Source organism: Heptranchias perlo, chromosome 18 (assembly GCF_035084215.1).
Source record: "Heptranchias perlo isolate sHepPer1 chromosome 18, sHepPer1.hap1, whole genome shotgun sequence".
In the NCBI taxonomy this organism is placed as follows: domain Eukaryota; kingdom Metazoa; phylum Chordata; class Chondrichthyes; order Hexanchiformes; family Hexanchidae; genus Heptranchias; species Heptranchias perlo.
In genome coordinates, this window is record NC_090342.1 from 30,712,792 (window position 1) to 30,737,332 (window position 24,541).

At 41.6% G+C, this 24,541-nt stretch overlaps 1 protein-coding gene across 1 annotated transcript in view; it reads right to left on the minus strand.

Moving 5' to 3' along the window:
- Positions 1-24,541, minus strand: part of cecr2 (CECR2 histone acetyl-lysine reader) — a 142,945-nt gene that overhangs the window by 14,591 nt on the left and 103,813 nt on the right. The window contains exons 14-17 of the mRNA XM_067999628.1: positions 18,710-19,077; positions 15,990-16,118; positions 4,684-5,506; positions 2,841-4,356 (exon numbers count right to left, since the gene is read on the minus strand). Coding sequence (XP_067855729.1) covers positions 2,841-4,356; positions 4,684-5,506; positions 15,990-16,118; positions 18,710-19,077 — 2,836 coding nt within the window. The remainder of the gene's footprint in view (positions 1-2,840; positions 4,357-4,683; positions 5,507-15,989; positions 16,119-18,709; positions 19,078-24,541) is intronic.

Sequence of the window (24,541 nt, forward strand, 5' to 3'; positions counted from 1 at the left end):
GAGACATACACAGGACTTTACTCCCAGCAGTCTGGACTGCTGAAAAGAGAGTATTCAAACCCAATGTGTCATCTAATTTCCTTATTTTGAAATGTGCTCTTTCAAAATTCCTGGAAATAACCATCTTGTTTTACTTTACGGTGTGTTAATGAAACTGAGAAATTAGATTCTTTGATGGGTGAACAGAAATTACAAAGCCATCGATCAGGAAACCAATAGCCATTTTAATTTGAATAAAGGCTTTAGAACTGGCAAAAAGAGACACATGCAAAACTCAACATTGAGACTCTTTCTTTGTTACAGTTTGTAATTGGTCTGAGCTCATATTTCATCCCTGGTTTGATTTGGCAAATATAAGTTAGTGAGAAAACATAGCAGATGAGTTCTGCTTTTAGTGGCTATGATCAAAAAGGTAAATGTTTCTTTTGATTTATTAGCTTGTAAAATTGCTACTTCAAATAGCCCAGTTATTTAGCTTTGTTAATACAACACATTGCAGGGTAGAACGAAATAATGTTTATCATTGCATTCCTGAGTAGTTTAGATAGATCAAAATCTATTAACTTCTACAGCACTTTGGTCTGGTTTACCATCAGCAGTTCAAAGGACACTTTAGTTGGTCTGAGCATTTTCAGAGCTGGTCAATTGCAGCAACACAAGATGGATTCTATCAAGTCATACACCAGTCTTCTGCACCACCAGACAGTCCAGTTCATTCATTTTGATCTCTTAATGTTCTATTAAGCTCCAACTCAGTCCCATACTTTTCTGCTCCTTGAAATCAGAAGGGTATTTGGGAGGGTGAAGCAAAACAATTACTTTTCTCTTCCCCCCTCCCCATGCTCCCTTTCTCTCCTAAAGAACCAAAGTTTATGGAGGATGAATTTCTCAGCCCTTCTTCTGATGCTCCCTTCCTTTGTGCCATGTAACCACAATATTAATGTGGTCAATAATGTCTCCTTTGGACTTACTAATTACAGAATGGAATTTATAGCTCGGGAGAGATTTGTGGCCGTGATTTAGGAGGAGCATCACATCCCTGTAGGGTAGAAAAATGTTGACTTTTTAAATTTACATTCTACTGTTACACAGTTGCTGGTAGCCTTCTTGTACCTCACCCAAGTGGCTATTCTTCATGCGTGAGCCTGAACAAGTGCCAGCAAGCTACCTGAAAAGGTAGAGTGGGGGAGACGAAAGAGAAGGGAAACCACAACCAAACCTCTTGTGCAACATCTACACATGAGTTATTTCCAGCAGAGGTCACTAGATGATGATCAGGAACTGGAGCCTTGGTTTATTTTCCCCTCACCGACCCAGACATGCTGAATATAAATGAACCACTGCAACCATTGTTCTATATGAGACCATCCATTTCAGCACATACGAGGGTCTGAACAGGCTCTTCATGGTCATTCATGATCAGATACGAATCTTGAAAAGAAAAATCTTTCCCAGTTACCTTCAACTTTGCACTTCACTGTCACACATGCATACTGTTCTCTGCTCATCTTGCTCTCACATGACAACTTGAGAATGCGACTGCTGACCTAAAGCAGAGAATCAGGTCCTCCTCAAAACATTCTGCCCCCTTACTGCAGCACAGCACTGCTAAGTTTATTGCTCTGAACTCATCATTTTGGATGGTGCTGGAGCACAGCAACGAAGCACTTAGAATCGGAATGTTATAGCACAGAAACAGGCCATTTGGCCCAACAAGCTCCACCGATTGATAATACTGGTTTGTCCTAGTCCTGATTCCTGTCTCTCCCCTCACCCAGCTGCCCAAATCTAGTGTCGAGCAAACCTTTTGCCAATCAAAGCACGTTCTGTACAGGTTGACAAATATCAAACTGTAGTGTGGTGCAGCATTAATGAAAGGCATGGGGGGTACAAAACAAAGATTTTTTTTATGCAGAACTATAAATCTTAAAATTGCCAACAGCAATATTAAGAGTTTCAACACGAATAGACAGTCACTCGTCAGAGTATGAATGGAGTAAAAAAAATCACTACTGAATATGGCAATTGGAAAATGTTTTAATACCTTTTTTAAATGGCAAAATGAATTTGTAGTAAAAATTGCCCCAGCACTGTTTAAATTTAATAGGGTGCTAAACTTCACAATTTCATTCAATTAGGAGCCCCAGGCTGTTTAATTACACTAAGTGGCTGAGACTCTTAAAAAAAAATTAAACTTTTCATTGCAGTTCTAACAGCTCATTACAAAATTTCACTATACAATATAATCTCACTCAACAGTTATTGAGTCTGCATATGGTCTCCTTGTCTTATTTTAACCCCTACCTGTTACCTCATTTTCTTAAGCCCCTCATGAGAGCAACTGCGTAAGAATATTGCGTACACACAGCATTGTTAGATCTCATCTTGCGGGTACGATAAGGTCCAGCACTGTTTGGGGATCATTTTTTTTAAAAAAAAGGTTACATTTCAAATTTTGTAGAACTTCATAAAAATAAAAATCTTACTGTGATAAATTTTACATTTGCACTTTATTTATACAAATATATGTATTAAGAGGTATAATCTAATACAAGCATCTCAGACTTGTTTTGAAGAAGTCAGTATTATTGCATCTTTGGGAAAGGATGCCCCAAGTCCCACCTTGTTACATTTTAAAATTTTTGGAAGACCAGGCAAAAGACCAACTGTTATGTCGTTGATTTGTGTGCTTGGTTAGAATATTTTTTTAAGAAGCCAATTTAAAAATTGAAAGCATTTCATGCTGAATGGGACCAGGCTTTGTTACATTTATTTCAGTCCTTAAAAAAAAGGAATCCCACATTTAAAAACAAAAAGAACATGCAAGTCACTTGTCTTACCCTCTTATATTGTAAGGATCTTCTGGTGGTCTAATTCCCTGTTGCTGCATCATATTATGATACTGGCCCATTCTTTCATCAGGTCGACTGTACAAAGGCATTCTGGCCTGTGGCTGGCCATTTATCTGATGAGGTGGGATACGGTGACGCGTAGCCCCCAACATGGAGTGAGGAGGTCGCCGAGTAACATGAGGGTTCGTGTTAAAAAAAGCCTGAGACTGAGCTGCATAGGCAGATGAATGTGAAAGAATACCATGGGGACCTTGGATGCCTGGATGCATTCCAGGTACCCTGTATATCAGTCCACTTAGAGGCTGTGCGCTCTGTCTTTTAGTAGCAGCATTATGACTGTCTAAATCCAGGATTTCCTTTGGACTTTCAGGTCTTTCTTGTTCTTTATCCAATTTCTCATCTTTTATAGGATGTGACATATCGCTGGTCCCCTGGCTTGTGTCTTTGTTTTCTTTAGAGTTTCCATTCATTCCTTCCTGCATAGCATTTGCTGATGCATGACTGTCAGATAACCCTTCTGAACTCTGCAAAGGGATGCCAGGCCCTGCTGTTTTCCCATTCCCATTATGTACTGACAAATGGCTAGATTGCTGGAGATGATGGCCTGTGGGTGATAGGGCCTGGGGCCATTCCTCTGTTGGATAACCTTGTCCTTGAGGGTAAGGGTAATAATGAGGATGTTGATACTGGTGGTATGGGGATTGAATTTGCTGCTGGGAAGCATGATATGGATAACACTGGACTTGGTGCTGATATGCAGGGTAGATCCCTGGTGGCAACTGTTGAGAAAAATTTGGATTAGGAAAAGTCTGCCGGTTTGCAAATGGCTGGGGTCCACCCATGCCTCTTCCAAAAGGTCTACAAGCACGAGCCATACCATACTGACCTGCAACCGAGTAGTCTGGGTTATGTCCATACTGTGTGTGTGTCATCATTCCCATCATCCCAGGATTAGTTCCATTATTTTTTCCCTGTTTGCCTTGCGCTAAAGTGTTGGTATTTTTCACAGAATCCTCATTTGTGTTCAGCGAACTAGTGGAAGCCATTTGGTCTGAAGTTTCAGTGTAGTGTAAGGAGTTGGAGACACTTTGGTTGACCAGGTTATCATTCTGGCCCTTGGCCTCAGCTTCATTTTGATTTTTAACTTTTTTCTCTCTGCCTACTCTGCTGCTGATTTTCTTACTATTCTTTGCCCTGCTCTTTAGAGCCCCTTTTTTTGAATCTTGAATTTGTTTGTTCAGCTCTTTTTGTGTCTTTACAACTGGACTGCTAATATCTTTCAATTTAATATTTTGTGTTTCTTCCTCCTCAATTTTGATGGATTCCAACCCATTACTTTGACTCTCACTTGTCCCTGGTTCAGTAAAATTGGCTGAATTCTGTTTGGTGTCACCTTCAGAGAGCTGTGGTGTGGTCTTTTCGGTAATTGGAGGTGAAATCCCTGAATCTGTGTATTGCTGTTTTTGCTCCCCTGCTGTTGACGTATTTTTGATTAGCACCATTTCTGTCAAAAGAAAAACAAATTACATTGAGAAACATATATCACCACATTTAGATTATCAATTTTAGTCTTTCCAGGAAGGAGTTTGGGGTTTGGAAGAGGGGTGAGGTGGAGAATGAATGGCCCTAGTCACCATCTTCTTTGGGGAATGATGTTCAAAAGAAGAAAATAAATTTACAAGATTTGTGTGGGAGGGAGGAGAGTGACTGGGAGGAAACAATAAATATACATTTAACTTCTAACCATAAACTCCATTAAAAAGGATTTTTTTAAAAACAAAATCAAGGGTTGGTCTTCTCAATTTTAGCTTGGACATACAAGTACAGTTACCTTGAGTTTCATCAATATTTTCTGGCATCTCAGTATCCTGCGATGTTCCCAATGAATCAGCACTGTCCTCCAATGCATGTTTGTGAGGTTGCATGCTAGAAATATGCTGCTGGGTTCCGCTATGCTGCTGTAGTGGTGCTGGAGCATGAGGGCCAGAGAGATAAGGTGAAGAATGCCCTGGTGGACAGACAGGGGCAGAAAGTTGCTGCATTGCAATCATCTCTGGACTAGACATCATAGAATCAATGTGGAGTCCTTGATGTGGAGGTCTCAGGAAAGGAGGAGGCATTCTCTGTATGTTAGGCGTTTGAGGTGAATTAGGAAGTCTCGGATAGCCTGGAGGCCCATTATGAGGTAGACAACCTGGCTGATCTGGCCAGTGATTGAGTGGCACAGATGGTCTCATTAGATTGGGGTCCACCATTTGGGGAAATGGGTGATGCTCTGACTGTGGGGCTTGGCCTGGACCAACCAGTGGATTTTTGGCAGCAGATCCTAAAGTTCTTTCATTGTTACCATTCCACACATGACGAGGTCCACGACGCGGTCCATTTGGATGACCATATGGGTTGTACACATGCCTCGCCTGAAAATCAGAGTTGGGGCGATGAACTGGCCCCTCCAGGCGGTGTGCTGTATATCCTGGCTGAAATGGTTGGCTTGGGTACATACTTCCTTCTTGAGGTGGAGCACTCACTGTTCCAGGTGGCGCTGATGGGGGTCTAGGGCCTAGAGAAGGTCCATGCACTGGCCCGGCATAAGTTGGTTTATTGTCAGGTCCAACCATCCGGGGCCCTTGATGTTCATTCACAGTCACCTGATGCTGTAATTAGTAAATAAAATATTTTAACCATTTCTGTATCTCAAAATTAGACATATGTTTTCAAATTTATCTTTTTAACATATACTCTTGTGTGGATAGTATGGGATCTGGATTATCATTGTGATGTTTAACAGCTAACCTGAGCTGTCACTTTAAGGCCACTGTTCAAATACTCCCATTGGGAATTCAGGTATTTGTAGCTGCTTCTGAATTATTGAGGTCAATTAGAGGGCAGTAAATATCCTTCAAATTTCATTCTCCAGCTCAATTGAACCCAGGATGAAATGCCCACTTTTATTTCACGTTTTTTTAAAAAAAGATTGTTTTGCATCTATGACAAACTGTGCAGGAATATGTGCTAGCACAATTCCTGTAGTATTGCCCACAGTGAGCCAGAGGTTACACTATTCTGGAGGTAAGAGATGCTGACTTGTGAAAGTGGAGTGCATAGTCAACGGGAAATTGAGGAGCAAATATGTAAGGAGATTACAGACAGCTGCAAAAAAAATAGGGTGGTAATAGTAGGGGACTTTAACTTTCCCAACATTGACTGGGACAGCCATAGCATTAGGGGCTTGGATGGAGAGAAATTTGTTGAGTGTATTCAGGAGGAATTTCTCATTCAGTATGTGGATGGCCCGACTAAAGAGGGGGCAAAACTTGACCTCCTCTTGGGAAATAAGGAAGGGCAGGTGACAGAAGTGTTAGTGAGGGATCACTTTGGGACCAGTGATCATAATTCCATTAGTTTTAAGATAGCTATGGAGAAGGATAGGTCTGGCCCAAAAGTTAAAATTCTAAATTGGGGAAAGGCCAATTTTGATGGTATTAGACAGGAACTTTCAGAAGTTGATTGGGAGAGTCTGTTGGCAGGCAAAGGGATGTCTGGTAAGTGGGAGGCTTTCAAAAGTGTGTTAACCAGGGTTCAGGGTAAGCACATTCCTTATAAAGTGAAGGGCAAGGCTGGTAGAAGTAGGGAACCTTGGATGACTCGGGAGATTGAGGCCCTAGTCAAAAGGAAGAAGGAGGCATATGACATGCATAGGCAGCTGGGATCAAGTGGATCCCTTCAAGAGTATAGAGATTGCCGGAGTAGAGTTAAGAGAGAAATCAGGAGGGCAAAAAGGGGACATGAGATTGCTTTGGCAGATAAGGCAAAGGAGAATCCAAAGAGCTTCTACAAATACATAAAGGGCAAAAGAGTAACTAGGGAGAGAGTAGGGCCTCTTAAGGATCAACAAGGTCATCTATGTGCGGAACCACAAGAGATGGGTGAGATCCTGAATGAATATTTCACATCGGTATTTACAGTTGAGAAAGGCATGGATGTTAGGGAACTTGGGGAAATAAATAGTGATGTCTTGAGGAGTGTACATATTACAGAGAGGGAGGTGCTGGAAGTCTTAACGCGCATCAAGGTAGATAAATCTCCGGGACCTGATGAAATGTATCCCAGGACGTTATGGGAGGTTAGGGAGGAAATTGCGGGTCCCCTAGCAGAGATATTTGAATCATCCACCGCTACAGGTGAGGTGCCTGAAGATTGGAGGGTAGCAAATGTTGTGCCTTTGTTTAAGAAGGGTGGCAGGGAAAAGCCTGGGAACTACAGACCGGTGAGCCTGACATCTGTAGTGGGTAAGTTGTTAGAGGGTATTCTGAGGGACAGGATCTACAGGCATTTGGAGAGGCAGGGACTAATTAGGAACAGTCAGCATGGTTTTGTGAGAGGAAAATCATGTCTCACGAATTTGATTGAGTTTTTTGAAGGGGTAACCCAGAAGATAGATGAGGGCTGTGCAGTAGACGTGGTCTACATGGACTTCAGCAAAGCCTTTGACAAGGTACCGCATGGTAGGTTGTTACATAAGGTTAAATCTCATGGGATCCAAGGTGAGGTAGCCAATTGGATACAAAATTGGCTTGACGACAGAAGACAGAGGGTGGTTGTAGAGGGTTGTTTTTCAAACTGGATGCCTGTGTCCAGCGGTGTGCCTCAGGGATCGGAGCTGGGTCCGCTGTTATTTGTTATTTATATTAATGATTTGGATGAGAATTTAGGAGGCATGGTTAGTAAGTTTGCAGATGACACCAAGATTGGTGGCATTGTGGACAATGAAGAAGGTTATCTAGGATTGCAACGGGATCTTGATAAATTGGGCCAGTGGGCCGATGAATGGCAGATGGAGTTTAATTTAGATAAATGTGAGGTGATGCATTTTGGTAGATCGAATCGGGCCAGGACTTACTCCGTTAATGGTAGGGCGTTGGGGAGAGTTATAGAACAAGGAGATCTGGGAGTACAGGTTCATAGCTCCTTGAAAGTGGAGTCACAGGTGGATAGGGTGGTGAAGAAGGCATTCGGCATGCTTGGTTTCATTGGTCAGCACATTGAATACAGGAGTTGGGATGTCTTGTTGAAGTTGTACAGGGCATTGGTGAGGCCACACTTGGAGTACTGTGTACAGTTCTGGTCACCCTATTATAGAAAGGATATTATTAAACTAGAAAGAGTGCAGAAAAGATTTACTAGGATGCTACCGGGACTTGATGGTTTGACTTATAGGGAGAGGTTAGACAGACTGGGACTTTTTTCCCTGGAGAGTAGGAGGTTAAGGGGTGATCTTATAGAAGTCTATAAAATAATGAGGGGCATAGATAAGGTAGATAGTCAAAATCTTTTCCCAAAGGTAGGGGAGTCTGTAACGAGGGGGCATAGATTTAAGGTGAGAGGGGAGAGATACAAAAGGGTCCAGAGGGGCAATTTTTTCACTCCAAGGGTGGTGAGTGTCTGGAACGAGCTGCCAGAGGCAGTAGTAGAGGCGGGTACAATTTTGTCTTTTGAAAAGCATTTGGACAGTTACATGGGTAAGATGGGTATAGAGGGATATGGGCCAAGGGCAGGAAATTGGGACTAGCTTAGTGGTATAAACTGGGCGACATGGATATGTTGGGCCGAAGGGCCTGTTTCCATGTTGTAACTTCTATGATTCTATGATTCTATGATATCTTGACTTGGTAAGAAACTCAAGTTCTGCCCAGAGACAGTGAAGCAAATGTATTTTTATTGGTTCCTGCAAAACAAGTAATTATCATTTCCCTTACCCACTATAGCTAGAGATACCATTGCATAAATAAATCTGTTCTGTGAACAATAATTTTTGAATTCTCAATATAAACAAAAAAGGCAGCTGCTGTAACTGTCTCATAAGCCTTTCTCTGAAGTAAAACTAAGCACTTGTAAATAGTATCTCTGTCAAAGCTTACCTGAAAAAAGCTTAAGAAGTTCACGCACATTTTTTCCCAAACCATTTAGAAAAACAAACTCAATTACTATTATAGACTGAGGAAAGACATCCTTCAAGTTGTTGCACAATCAGTTGAGAATCACACTGACATGTGCGGAGAGGTTCTTCACAGTGCACACGCTGGGACTGCAGCATTTTGGGAATTGTAGCAAAAGGTGTAGTTTTTATTTTAATCTCTCCTCAGCTGACAGTAATATCTGTGGGATGAATATTGGCTCAAACCCTAGGCTTTTCAGAGAGGCTTCCAAGTAAAAACCTCTCCATAATGAAGATATTTAAAGACACAAGATAATTGTACATGCAACTTCAAACATTTTATGAAAAATTTAATTTTAAGTATCTATGTTACAAACATTATTTTAAACCTTTTTATCTGTGAAGTGTGAGTTGGCTGAAGATCAACATTTGGAAAAATATTTTGAGCGATTTGACTGGTTCAGTTTCTATTTTTTGAAAAAAATAATGGCAGGTTTCCTTCTAGCTCATTCCTGATTTTTTTTATATATAAATAAAGTTTGAGACAAATAAAAAAAGGTGTGACTGAAGTGTGAGGAATAGGAAATGCACGCTATTACCATTTTTTATTCATTTAATGCATTAGTGGATTTCCTGTGGCATTGCTCACGATATTTTATAAAGACAAGAGTCTTATACCATGTAATGCAGCATGCATTATTCTGCTGCTAAGGCAGAGCCATGTTTAAGTAGGCACTTCCCTTTAAGATCTGAATGTCGCATTGCTATAAGTTAAATATGGCCTGAGATCACTCAGTTTTCTTGTTATTTGGTCAAGTAACTTTACTCACAGTAAGTCAGATATGATATGATGTTTAAGAACAGACATTTTATACCATTTAATGTGCAATGCAGTATTCTTCTGCTAAGGTGAAGTTATGCTCTTTTAAGATTACTAATGTTGTTAAGTAAACACGGTGTGAAGTCAGGTTTTAATTGCTCTTCAATCTGTAGGTCAGAACACTAATTTTTTCTTTTTTTTAAAAAAAGTTTGATTTTTAAGGTCAGTGAAGGGTTTCAGAAATTTTGGCTCCAGTGTTAATTAAGATACTTTCAATTGCCGGGGGACTTCATTCATTCCAAATGACTGACTCTATTGCTTAAAAAAATGCAGTTTGCTGGGGAAATTGCAAATGCCCCCATTGACAACTTCCAAATGTTATTGTAATCGAGTAAGGTCTTAATGTGTAGGAAAGTAGCAAGTGTGACCCCCATCTTTAAAAAAGGGGCAAGGGATGAAGTCTGGAATTACAGAGCTGTGAGGCTTACCTCGATTGTGAGAAAAATATTTGAGATTTTGGTGAAGGATACCATAAGCGATCATCTGGATAATTAGGGCCTGATCAGAGAGAGCCAGCATGGGTTCAGAGGGGGCAGGTTGTGTCTGATCAATTTACTGGATTTCTTTGAGGTGGTTACAGATCTGGTGAATAAGGATGGGGCAGTGTGTGCTATCTACCTGGATTCCAGGAATGCATTTGGTACTGCCCCACATAACAGATTGATCGCAAGGTGTGTGCCCATTGGATATATAGCAACATGTTTTTTTTTATTTAAAAAGGGTTAATGTATGGCTGGAAGGCAGACAGTGAAGGATGGTGGTGCATGCGGTGATATTAGAGTGGAATCCGGTTGTCACTGGAATCCCAGAGTCAGTGTTGGGGCTGTTGTTATTTATAACTTGACTTCGAGGACAGAATATTGTCCAAGGTGCCTAAGTTTGCAGATGACAAAATTGGCTGTCGCAGCCAATGATGCTAACCAATGTGTGACAATCCAAAGGAGCCTTGGCAGATGAGGTTAATGGGAAGAGAAGTGGCAAATAGAATTCAAAGTAGAGAAGATGAAAGTCATGAGATTAGGTAGAAGAAGTGAGAATGCAGAGTACACATTAAATGATAACATGTTCGAGCAAACAGACCAGGAAAGAGATCTGGGAATTTTGGTGGATAGATCATTAAAAACACTGATTCAGTGTTTACAGGGAGTCAAGAAAATAAAACGTTGAGATGCATGGCTAGTGTTGTGACTTACAAGTCAAAGAAATTGATGTTGAAGTTGTATCTGGCCTTGGTGAGACCACAGTGTGTTCAGTTTTGATCTCCATATTATAGGAAAGATGTGGAATTATTAGAGGGAGTCCAGAGGAGGGCTATGAAGCTGATTCCTGAACTAAGAGGGCTGAGTTATGAGAAGGACTGGCTAGCCAGGAAATTGGGGAGGATGGAAGAGGAAGGTGAGAGGGGACTCAGAGATTTATAAGATTTTCACTGGTATGTAGAAATTGGATCCAGGAATGTACTTGGATCAGGTGCAGGATTCAAGACCATGGAACACATTTTAGAGTTAAGGATGTCAAAGGAAAAGAAAAAAATTAGGCAATATTTGAGTTAGTAGGAAGGTGACAGAATTGTTCAATGGATTGCCAGCAGAAGTGGTGGAATAGAAGGGTTGGCTAAATTCCAGTTAGTAAAGTGGATACAGGGCTATTAATTCTAGAATCACAGTGCGGAATTTGATGGGAGGTTTAGAAGGATAGGCTAGATGGACCAATTGTCCAAAACATTACTCTATTACTATGTATTAACTATACAATATATAAGGACCACTGATTTGGATTATGGGGGTGTTAGCAATATCTTCAGGTTCGCATTATGTAATTATGTCCACTTTTTTGTGGGAATTGTAAATTATGGTCTTGATCATTATTATATGTTTGTTTAGCTATTTTATATATTACTCTTTTTGAAGAAAGCGATAGTCTAGGATTCATAGGAAGATGATAGGGAAAATATTCCAGGCTGCAGGTAGGTCGGAGGTGTGTAGACGTACTGGGGGAGGTGGTTATGCTGTTTTGGAGTGTTGAGAGGGTGGTCCAGGAGTGTGGGAACAGTGGGAGGGGAGTGGTGGATATGGAAGGAGCGGAAGATTGTTAGGGTGTGAGTGTGTTGGGAGGGAGCTCCAAGATCTAAAAGTAGTGGGTAAGGGATGTTTGGATGTGGGTGCACTGAGATGGTGAAGTTTGGAGGGAAGAGAATGGTGTTTCTGGGTGTGCTAGTAGAGGTGGGGATATGGGGCAGCGGTTGGGCATTGGGAGTCTGGAAGGTGTATGGAGGTTTTTGGGAGTATAGGATGGAGTGCTGGGCTACTGGATCATTGGGGAATGGGTGTGAAACTACTGCAGTCTGGAACCACTGGCGTCGTGGGATGCGGGAATGGTTGGGGGGTGGCTGCGTCGTGTGGAAATATTGAGGGGAGTAGAATGCGAGGGCTTTGAGAGAAGGGTCTAGGATCTGAGCGGATGGGAGTAAGATGTGGAACTATTAGGGAGGTCTGAGGTGTTACTGTTGGGATGGTGGGGGCTACTAATATTTTTGGGAGGAGGATGAGGTGAAGAAAAACAAAGGCTGTGCACCTCCATGAATTAGCTCCACACCTTCCAGGTAAAAAAAAATAAGCAATTTAAATAACTAGGACAGCCTCCACAGGAATTCTGACCCCTAGAAAAGACCAATGGCTGCGTTCCTGGGAACCAACTTTAGTACTTACTTAATTTTTAATACCTGAGCAAAAGCACTGTAAAAACTTTAAACAAGAAAGCTGGTTCCCAAGTTACAGTTCAGAATACGGCTATATTCCATTTCCAGGGCATGTGACTTAACAAGTCAACAGGTCCGGATGGGATGCATCCTAGGTTGTTGAGGGAAGCAACGGTGGAGATAGCAGAAGCTCTGACCACAATCTTTCAATCTTCCTTGGATGTGGGAGTGGTGCCAGAGAACTGCAAATTTTACACCCCTGTGCAAAAAAGGGGAGAGGGATAAACCTGTTAACTACAGGCCAGTCAGTCTAACGCCAGTGGTGGGAAAACTACTAGAGATCATTGTCAAGGACAAAATTAATTCTCACTAGGAGAAGCATGGGTTAATAAGGGACAGCCAGTACGGGTTTGTTAAAGGCAAATCGTGTCTAACTAACCTGATTGAGTTCTTTGATGAAATAACAGAGAGGGTTGATGAAGGTAGTCCAGCAGATGTTGTATATATGGACTTTCAAAAGGCATTTGATAAAGTATCACATAACAGACTTATTCGGAAAATAGAAGCACATGGGATTAAAGGGATGGTGGTAACTTGGGTATGTAATTAGCTAAGGGATAGGAGGCAGAGAGTAGTGGTGAATGAATGTTTTTCTAACTGGAGAGAAGTATGCAGTAGGGTCCCCCAGGAGTCGGTATTAGGACCATTGCTTTTCTTGTTCTATAAAAATGACCTGGACTTGGGTATGGGAGTACAATTTTGAAGTTCATAGATTATACAAAACTTGGCAATGTAGTAAATAGTGAGCAGGATAATAGTAGACTTCAGGAGGACATAGACAGACTGGCGAAATGGGCAGAAAGATGGCAGATGCAGACAAGAGTGAAGTAATGCACTTTGGGAGGAACAACTTGGAGAAGCAGTATAATCTAAATGGTACTATTTTGAGGGAGGTGCAAGTGCAGAGGGACCTGGGGGTGCATATTCACAAATCTTTGAAGGTGTCGGGGTAAGGTGATAAGGCAGTTAAGAAAGTGTTTGGGATACTTGGCTTCGTAAATAGGGGCACTGAATACAAAAACAAGGAAGCCATGCTAAACCTTTACAAATCACTGGTTAGGAACATAGGACCATGAGTACGCCTTTCAGCCCCTCGTGCCTGCTCCGCCATTTGATAAGATCATGGCTGATCTGTGATCTAACACCATATACCTGCCTTTGGCCCATATCCCTTAATACCTTTGGTTGCCAAAAAGCTATCTATCTCAGATTTAAATTTAGGCCTCAGCTGGAATATTGTGTACAATTCTGGACACCACACTTTAGGAAGGATGTCAAGGCCTTGGAGAGGGTACAGAGGAGGTTTACCTGGATGGTACCAGGGATGAGGGACTTCAATTATGTGGAGAGATTGGACAAGTTGGGATTGTTCTCCTTACAGCAGAGAAGGTTAAGAACATAAGAACACAAGAAATAGGAGCAGGAGTATGCCACTCGGCCCCTCGAGCCTGCTCCGCCATTCAATAAGATCATGGCTGATCTGATCCTAACCTCAAATCTAAATTCATGTCCAATTTCCTGCCCGCTCACCGTAACCCCTAGTTCCCTTTACTTCTAGGAAACTGTCTATTTCTGTTTTAAATTTATTTAATGATGTAGCTTCCACAGCTTCCTGGGGCAGCAAATTCCACAGACCTACTACCCTCTGAGTGAAGAAGTTTCTCCTCATCTCAGTTTTGAAAGAGCAGCCCCTTATTCTAAGATTATGCCCCCTAGTTCTAGTTTCACCAATCCATGGGAACATCCTTACCGCATCCACCCGATCAAGCCCCTTCACAATCTTATATGTTTCAATAAGATCGCCTCTCATTCTTCTGAACTCCAATGAGTAGAGTCCCAATCTACTCAACCTCTCCTCATATGTCCGCCCCCTCATCCCCGGGATTAACTGAGTGAACCTTCTTTGTACTGCCTCGAGAGCAAGTATGTCTTTTCTTAAGTATGGACACCAATAAGGGGAGACCTAATAGAGATATTCAAAATTATGAGGGGTTTTGATAGAGCAAGCAGGGAGAAACTGTTTCCTCTGGCAAGTGGGTCAGTAACCAGAGGTCATAGATTTAAAATAACTGGCAAATGAACTAGAGGGCAAATGAGGAGAAATTTTTTCACACAGAGAGTTAAGATCCGGAATGCACGGTGGAAGCAGATTCCATAAAAGGCCTTGAAGAGGACTAATTTGCAGGGTTATGGGGAAAAAAGCTGGGATGTGGGACTAAATTGGACAGCCCTTGAAAGAGCCGGCACAGGTACGACAGGCCGTATGACCTCCTTCTGTGCCGTAAGATTCTATGATTCTATGAGCGGGGATAAAGACATCGGAGCTTGGGATGGGGGGGATGCATGTATGCTCTTCAAGAGCCAGCAGGGAGGGGCAACAATGGTTAGGAGCAGGAGAGGCCGCAGGAGCTTGCAACAGGTGAAAGGCCTGGTTTTGACTATCCTCACGTGAGTGGCACTGTGGGAAACACCTACTTTGGAGATGGATCAGAGGTGCGTATAATAGGCAACTTTTAAGTATGACAGACTGGCAAGACAGTAATACATTAACTTCCAAAGCTTCAGTTATAGCCAATACTGTATGTTTCTGGACTATACAGCTGTATTGGATTTTACAGCACCCTACGTAGAGTACAGTCTACTCCTCTTAATTAAAAGTCTCTTCATTCAAGTGATCTGATAACTGGAATTTCAAGCACTAAAATTCCCATTGTGCTTTGTTACTTACGTTGGATAATTCAAATTTTTAGTGCAAAAAAAAGGATGAAAAATGATCAAAGCTGTAACCAGTTGAGTAGATTTTCAGACACAACTGAGAAGTTTGGAGGTTAGCATTCAGCAGCAGTTTGGGTTTCATTCTTGCATTTCAAGAAGCTACCTGAACCTCTTAGTTGCATTAGTCTTTTAATATATTCTAACTCAATGGGTACTCAAATATGTGTTGTAACGATGTGCGAACAAATCATTACCCTTTATCTTCCACATATCATTTTCAATGGCACAAACACAGCAAAAGCATGCATGCACCATCACTTTGTATCGCCATCTACTACAAATATACATTTGCTAACAACAAAGCGTATAAATTGAAAGCAAAAATCTTACTGTTATTTTGGCTGTGGAAATTGTCTCCCAACTGAAAGTTCTTTTCTTGTCTTAGGTGTTTCATTTGTAAGAAATAAATTTCTGACAATGTGAATGTAAGATCCTAGATTCTACCTGCTTATTGAGCAACTAGTTTAGCAATAGTCTTTATGGTGATAGAGATTTTACAGCAAGTATTGTTTGAAGTTTGGTTGGGTCAATTTACCGTAACTGCCACCTCTGGAAGGTTGCTGCCTGGACCCACAAGCTTCTCTTTATTTTTGAGCCACTATCTGCGACACCTGCTTACCCAAAGACTTAAAACCCATTAAACTCAGATTTTAACCAAGTAGTTTGCTTAAGGAATGGGCCTGTGTTCTTCACCTTCTGCTGTGCAACTACAAATACTTGTATAGCTCTTTCTAATTGAGGTCCACATAGAAGATCACATACTATAGAACAAAACTCTTTGAAAGTTACCTGCATTATAAATTGGTGATGTAATTGCTGCCGTACTTGATCTGCCAGTCGTGGTTCCCGTGGGGAACAATATCGATACTGGGACTCTACAGTAGGTCGAGATCCAAACATACATGGCACTGGTGGTCTCTAGATGAAGAAAACATTTCAATTGGTGGGCTACCATCCTTAATGGGGTGCTGGGAGGTGGGGGGGGGGGGGCAGGGAAGAGAGGAAGGGAGAGAGGAAAGGAGGAACTTACATTTATATAGCGCCTTTCATGACCTCAGGATATCCGAAAGCAATTTACGGCCAATGAAGTATTGTGAAGTGTAGTCACTATCGTAATGTAGGGAAACACGGCAGCCAATTTATACACAGCAAAGTCCCACGAGCAGTGATGAGATAAATTACCAGATAATCTGTTTTAGTGATATTGGTTAAGGGATAAATGTTGTCAGGACACCAGGAGAACTCCCCTGCTCACGTTCAAATAGTGTCATTGGATCTCTTACAACAACAACAACAACAACAACAACAAGCATTTATATATCGCCTTTAATATAGTAAAATGCCTCAAGGCGCTTCACAGGAGTGTTATCAGATAAAATTTGACACCAAACCACATAAAGAGATATTAGGACAGGTGACCAGCTTGGTCAAAGAGGTAGGCTTTAAGGAGTGACTTAAAGGAGGAGAGAGAGGGAGAGAGGCGGAGAGGTTTAGGGAGGGAATTCCACAGCTTAGGGCCTAGGCATCTGAAGACACAGCTGCCAATAATACAGCGAAGAAAATCAGGGATGCGCAAGAGGCCAGAATTGGACGAGCGCAGAGTTCTCGGAGGGTTGTAGGGCTGTAGGGGATTACAGATATAGGGAGGAGCAAGGTCATGGAGAGAGTTGGACACAAGGATGAGAATTTTAAAATCGAAGCATTGCTGGACCAGGAGCCAATGTTGGTCAACAAGCACATGGGTGATGGGTGAGCAGGACTTGGTGAGAGTTCTGGATGAGCTCAAGTTTAAGGAGGGTGGTAGGTGGGAGGCTGGCAGGTGGGAGGCTGGCCAGGAGAACAATGGAATAGTCAAATCTGGAGGTAACAAAGGGTTTCAGCAGCAGATGGACTGAGGCTGGGGCATAGACATGCATCTGAGAGGGTAGACATTGCCTTGGTTTAACGTCTTTTCCAAAATATGGCACTTCCAACAGTGCTGCACCCCTTCAGTACTGCACTGAAGTGTCACTCTAGATTATATGCCTCCTGAAGTGGAGATTGAACCCACAACCTTCTGACTTAGAGGCAAGAATGCTACCACTGAGCCAAGGCTGACACCTTATTATCCTAGACGACTTCTCACCTAGCAACGACGTTGACCTGGTCACTGCCCAACTCAACTGAAGCCCAATTGTGATTACTGGTCTAAGTAGCACTTGGGTATAAGTTCTATAGCACTTCAAGAGGCATTAATTGCTCTGTTGATCTAGTTCTTGCTTTACACAGGATTGTAATATCTTATAGTTTCAAAGGCTCTGTTTTGTGGTACAGAAATTCATGACTCACCTGCAGTTACTTGTTTCATTTTAAATGCAATCAGCTGGAAATTACTGTTGGCGATATTAGTGGACAAATGCCTATCGTGAAATTCCTCTCCGCTATTTTAGTAGCGGTATTAACCCATGCAAGATAAATAGGTTAACACTTCCATTAAAATAGCAGGTAGAAGAATGTCACATGAGCTTGTTAAACATTCGCCTGCTAATGTCACGAACAGTAGTTTTTAACATTTTTCAGCATTTAGAAAAATTAGCTTTGCTTATTTGCTGTTTTTATCTGTCTTCTGTTTCCATTTTGTAAATTTAATGATAGATGTTGTAAAATCATAAACTAAACCCTGTTTGATTCTGCAGCCAAATGACAAAATACTTTTATTCATAGAAGAAACCAACTGTAGTTACAATATTCGTTTGATTGGAATAAGTTGCATCAGTGTTGATAATGGTTTTACTTAGCCCAACAAATATTTCAGTATTAACAGCTGGGTGAGAGGCCAGTAAACAGTGAAACTACATTTCTCTCTCAGGATGGCACTGCATACAATCAGACATTTGAGATCCTCATCCAAGGTTGTATCCTTGGGTCAGAGTGAAAAAAAGCTAAATGAACAGCAATGATGATCACTGAAACTCTGGTTCAAGTCCTCTCACACACAAGAGCTATGAAAGCTCATTCAGTATTAACATTTTCAAACCCAAGGTCAGTATTGCAGTATTTGTCAAAACAAATCCTATCGGGTTTCTACAATTGGCCTCAGCATTTCTGGACTGAGAGGGGTGGGTTTCAAAAAACACAGCCAAGATTTTCACCCCCGATTGCTAACTGTGACTTGTGTTGGACATTGGGCAGGTGGATGTCAGTCAATGATATGACTGGGCTTTGCTGTGTGGACCCATGATTGAATCGCCTGCCAACACTAACTGCCTAGGCTCATAAATGAAGAATGGCCACTTGGGTAAGGTGATGTAGGCCAGCTGGCTCCCATGGAACTGCACCCTAGTATGAGTCAGGGCCTTTAGGAAAGGAGGGGAGAAAACTGAAGGAGGAAAATTAAGGGAAGAAAATCAGTGAGTACTTATTGCTAACACTGAGGGCTGAAACACTATTCTAGCCCTAATACACATACAGATTGCACATGTGTACACACAAACAAATTGTATATTAAAGGAAAAAGAATGACACCTTACTTGTTGGCCTTGAAGATGATACATCTGGCGTGGTGGTGTAAGAGGGAAACTCTGTCCATTTACTAGTCCCAGTGTCCTTAAAGGAGGCACATGCTGCAATTGGTCACTATTCACCTCGGTTCCTGCACTGTGTACTTCGCCATTTATCTGCTGCTGCTGTCTTCTCAGAGATTCATCAGTAGTTTTACTTAAAGTTTCAGTGGGTTCTTTTCCAAAGCGGTTTGATTTGCTTCGTCTCCGGTCTTTCTTTTCCCTATCTTCCCAACGTAGATTAAACTCTTCATCACTGTCAGCATCTTCTGCAGGGAAGTGTTTCAGCATTGACTTGTTAAAACACCTGTCCAGAGCCTCGGCCATCTTTGTATATTCTATTAGAACAAGAGAATTAAGGATAGACAGTGAGGACATACACCTAAAAGCACGCTCACCCACAAGGTTCTGAATGAGCTCATGTAAAAAGAAAATTTATTATGGCTCATTGGTATCAAATTGTGTATAGAAGGTGAAGAAATGACTGGTACAACTCATGTAATCCAGACTAATTGTTTCAGGACTGTATTGGTAGAACAATAAAGGATGTGGAATTTTCTTCAGCTGACTATTAAGAGGGAGACATGTTTTATACTATTCAGGATTGCTATTTTGTTCAATCATTAAAAGCATTATGAAGTTTCTCTCAGTTATGAGAAATGGATTTTAATTCTACCCATATCCTCAGTCATCTAATTGTTACTATGGAGGATTTTTTTATGATCACACCAACCTGATTAAGTTTGACATCTTTTGTAAAAAGCTGCTGAATATACGATGAAAGCACACACACAATATATCACGCACTGTATTTGATTAGCTCACTAGTTTAACTAGCATGCAGTGACAATTGGCTCTTCTTTTCAGTTTAACATGCAACTTTTATTAAGGCAAAAAAATTTTTGACTTCCAATGATAAGCCTATTAACTTCATTAGTAAATAAAAATGAGAACCAATAAACAATCATTTATTACTCCTCCCTTAGCACAACAAATTTACCCTATAAAATTTAGAAAGTGTCAGTAATGAGTTAGTTCACACTTATTTTGCACTTACTCCCCCCACTCCCTTTACTCCAATATTTTGCCAATTTATTTAACCAAAGGAGAAATGGCCTATTGGAAGGAAAAGGTTTCCAGAACACATGCCAAGAGGAATGAAAAAAGCAAAAACATGTGCCTTCTAATGCTGTTTCATTCTGCGATCGGCAAAAATATTGGTTACACACGGGGAGTCAAGACTTGGTGCTGTCTTCAGGTGAAGCAGGGTTATGTGGCAGGGGACAAATGGACCAGGGCACACAGATCTAATTCAGTCCCCATTCTAAAGTTACACATTCTGTCCTTATTTTTGTACAGTACTTGGGTTTTATAATACTATTTAGAGTTAAATACCAAAACTTACAGCAGTTTGGGAAGCAGAGAAGTGGAGCTTATTGGAGCATAGAAGTTACTGTCCAATACAGGCAGTGGATTTGGGAGATGCAAAACTACGACGCTGCAGCACCACCCGTCAGGAGGGTGTAATCATATTGTGATAATGGCATGTGTGGCAAGTTTACATAGGCAGTTTCCACTATAAATGCAGACATAGGAATTTGTATTGGGAAATAGGTGACTCAAAAGTATGACAAGAAGTTGACAACAGGAAGTAAGGTTTGGTAGACAGGATGTGCAAAATTTTAATTACAGACACTTAGTTATCTTGGTATCACTAACAGCTCTGATAAACTAAAAAAGCATTGGAATGAGTTACTATTCATTTGATGCTACTTAGTGACTACTTGTACTGAGAACCCAGTAGTCTCAATTAACCACTTCACGGTGGACAGGTATCTAGTGAGCTGCTTAGTCAGGCAAAAGGCTGTGGGCAAGTAAGTGTAATAGCTTCCTTAAATAAGGAATTTCAATATCCCACAAATGAAATGGGCAAATCGTAGAAAGCAAAAGGGAGAGGAATGTAAATTAATAAGGTTAGTAAGGGACTGCTTCTTATACATGTGGAGCAGGAGTATTTAGGTGGAGTTTGTATTTATTATTTAACAAATCTAAGAAATTAATAGTAACTTGGATAATGGGAAGACTTCTAGGGGATATTAAAGTGAGAAGTAGACCTAGAAAACAAGTTAAAATGTTAATATTACTTTAAGGGATAGGGAAAGGAAATATACCCATGTAGAAAAACTGTCTAATGTCATTCTAATATTTAAAATAGGAATGAGATACAAAATCGAGAAATTAGACATCTTGTTAGTCTAAATTTGGTATAGGAAAATGCTTAATATCATTGTTCATTCAATAACTTGGAGGTTGTAGGGAATGATTAACATGGCTTCAGAGACAATGGATCATGACTCACAAGTCAACAACAACTTGCATTCATATAGCACCTTTAACATAGTAAAATATCCCAACATGCTTCACAGGAATGTTGTCAAACAAAATTTGATTAGGACAGGTGACCGAAAGCTTGGTCAAAGAGGTAGGTGTTAAGGAGTGTCTTAAAGGAGGGGAGAGGCGGAGAGGTTTAAGGAGGAAATTCCAGAGCTTAGGGCATAGGTAGCTGAAGGCACAGCCGCCAACAGTGGAGCGATGAAAATCGGCGAGGTGCAAGAGGCCAAAATTGGAGGAGTGCAGAGATCTCGGAAGGTTGTAGGGCTAGAGGAGGTTACAGTGCTAGGGAAGGGGGAGGTCACAGAGGGATCTGAAAATAAGGATGAGAATTTTAAAATCGAGGCGTTGCCAGACGAGGAGCCAATATAATCTTTGAGAAAGTGGCTAATTTAATGGTTGAAAATTATCCAATGCAGATAATTTATTTGAAGGTTGAAAAGGCATTTGGCAAGATTCAGTATACAGATCTTTAAAAGACAATTGTGGTTCACAGATTAATGGAAAATTAACTGGCTGAATTGAAAACTGGTTTGGCAAAAGGATGCAACAGGTTTGTAAATGTTCTGGCTTCCCTGCTATTTATACTATTCATGAAGAATATGCAACAAAGTACTTCTACTGCGATAACGTTTGCAAACACAAAGCTTTAAGGCCAGATGAGTACTGTCGAGTAGATTAAGAATGTTCAGAGAGACCTGGATATATTTAGCAGCTGGGCTAAGGAATGCAGATGGATTTTAACACAATCGGCAATGCACAGTAGAATATGAAATTTAGCAAATGTTGAATGGGTATAGACTGAATGAGCAAAGCTGGAAAAGGATTTGGGTGGATTTGCTGTGTGGATCCACTCAACAAGACTGATCAAGTACTGGGATACATATCAAGGGCATTTGGAAATAAGTTGCAACAGGTGGTTTTCACCCTATCTAATTTATTGATAAGGTCATATGTGAATATTGAGAGTAGTTCTGGGCACCCTACCTTCAAAGGATATTGATGCATTGAAGAGGATTCAGAGAAGAGCAACAAGGATGAATCTAGGACTTAAAATTCTTAATTTAGGGAGTGAAGCTCACAGAATTGAACTTGCTTTCGTTGGAGAAAGGAAGATTGAGGGGGAACATGATCCAGGTCTTTAAAATGCTGAAAAGCATGGATATTGCAGACATAAGCAGGCTAATTAAATGACGACTGCAGAACTAGAGGACACGAGCACAAAATTAAATCTCAAGCAAGACATAAGATCAAAATGAATTTCCCCACCTAGTACCACCATCACCACAGAGTAGATCTGCGGAACAGACCTGTAGCAAAAGCAATTAACGCTTTTCAATTAATTCCTTCAAAAAGGAGCAAGATGAACATCTGTTTAAAAATGGGATTGAAGGTTCTGGGGATAAATCCTTAAAATACTCGAGTTAACTCCAGAACCCAACAGATTTTCCTCCTTTTTCCCCTCTAAATACACTGCTTTTATCGGTTTCTTCACTTAGTTGCATTTGTTTCAGAAATAGTATATCCCAGTGTATAAACTGGCATGCATTCCAGAATACCGAAGGAGGCAGAGGAGGAGATTGCTGAAGCACTAATTATATTTTTCCCAAAATCTTTGGAGGCAGAAATTGTGCCAAAGGAATAGAAATGGGAAAGGTATAAACCAGAAATTACAAGCCAGTTGCTTTTGCCTCTTTTCACTGCCAATTTACACCCTACTGGCAGGGAGTCACATCCACCTGGTGCACACATCGGGAAATTGGGGGTACTTCCCCATGATATCCTGTCCATTAGTTTTAATGTAAGGAAAATAGTGAGCAGCGTGCCTGCAACTTTCCTGCTGGAACAGCGCATTCACAAATCAGCCCTCTAGAGTCTATGGGCATGATTTTAACCTGGAGCCGGGAAGAGAGGGGGTGAGTAGATTTTAACGTGGGAAACCCGGAAGTAAAGCGAGCGCGTCAGAATCTGCGGCTGCAATTCAATTGAAGGCAATTAATTTTCAGTTTCATGTCTCCAAGCTGTACAGCGGGCGTACTGCGGACCTGCATGATACGATCTGAAGTCCGCTATTTAAAGGGCCAATGCAAAAGTGGATTTTGGAGGAGAAAGGAGGAAGTGAAGCCATGGATTCCAAGAGAGCAAAGGCAGCACCCAGGTTCTCCGATGCTTCACTTGAAGTACTGCTGGGTGCAATGAGAACCAGGAGGAAGATCGTTTGCCTAAGTGGTGGGAGGAAGAAACCTGGTTCTGCCATCAAGCCAGCGTGGCCATAGGTGGCAGAAGAGGTGAGCAGTAGGAGCATGGTGGCCAGGTCTTGGCTGCAGTGCAGGTTTAATGACCTAACCAGGTCAGGAAAAGTGAGAACAATTGGTGATTCACCCACATCCTGTGGTGTATAACACCCCTCCTCTCACTCTGTCTTGGCAAGCCTACTCCATCACATCACTCCTCACACCCACTTAAGTTTCAGCAGCATCCATCCTTCACTTTCTACACACTTGCCCACCTCTCCATTTATGCACCCACCACTGCCACTCCAATCCTTGTACAATGTGATGTATCTGTTTGACAGTAAACCTCTGATGCATCTGTATGATAGTCAGCCTCACATAGTCAGCCTCACCCAATGCACTGCAACCACCGGGTGAATATGTGACTTTCAGTCACTCACCCCTTCTTTCGCACCTTGTAGGAGAAGAGAGCGCAAACGTAAGGGACAGGGAGAGGACTGGACGGGGACCTCCACAAATAGTCCAGCTGACAGATGCAGAGGAGGAGGCCATAGAGATAAGTGGGACAGATGCATCCCTATCAATCAGAGATGGAGAGACTGGGAACCCGCAGGTGCCTGGAGACAAAACTTATAAACATCTTTCACACACAACGACTTTATTTCATCAATGACTGAACAATGAGAACCGGCAGTATGGTGATCGGCAAGACTGATATTTTGCCATGACTAATTCATATTGCTTTCTGTTGTCTTCCAGGGCCTTCACGCGTAGATGGAAGACATCGATTCCTCAGAGGACCTCATTCCTTCTGAGGGTGCACTGTCACAGGACATACAACCATGCACCAACATCGATACTGGCACTTCAGTGGGTCCTGTTAGCCAGTTAGTTGGGTTTTCACCTGGTGATTCACAACTCACAGATGAGCACGAGCAGAGAATGGAGGCAGGGGCAGCTGCAGAGAGTCGGAGGGCGCAATCCTCTCCAAGCTCTGCTCAGCGGGACACAGATGCTGAAACCTGGGGACCATCATTCAGAATGAGAACGACTGAGGTACAGCTACACCTTTGCTAGGTACTGGAAAATGTGCCACACCCACTCCCCACAATCGTGGAGAGGATGGTGGAGTCCAACTCCAACATTAGTGGATTTATGTCGCAGGCAATTGCGAGAA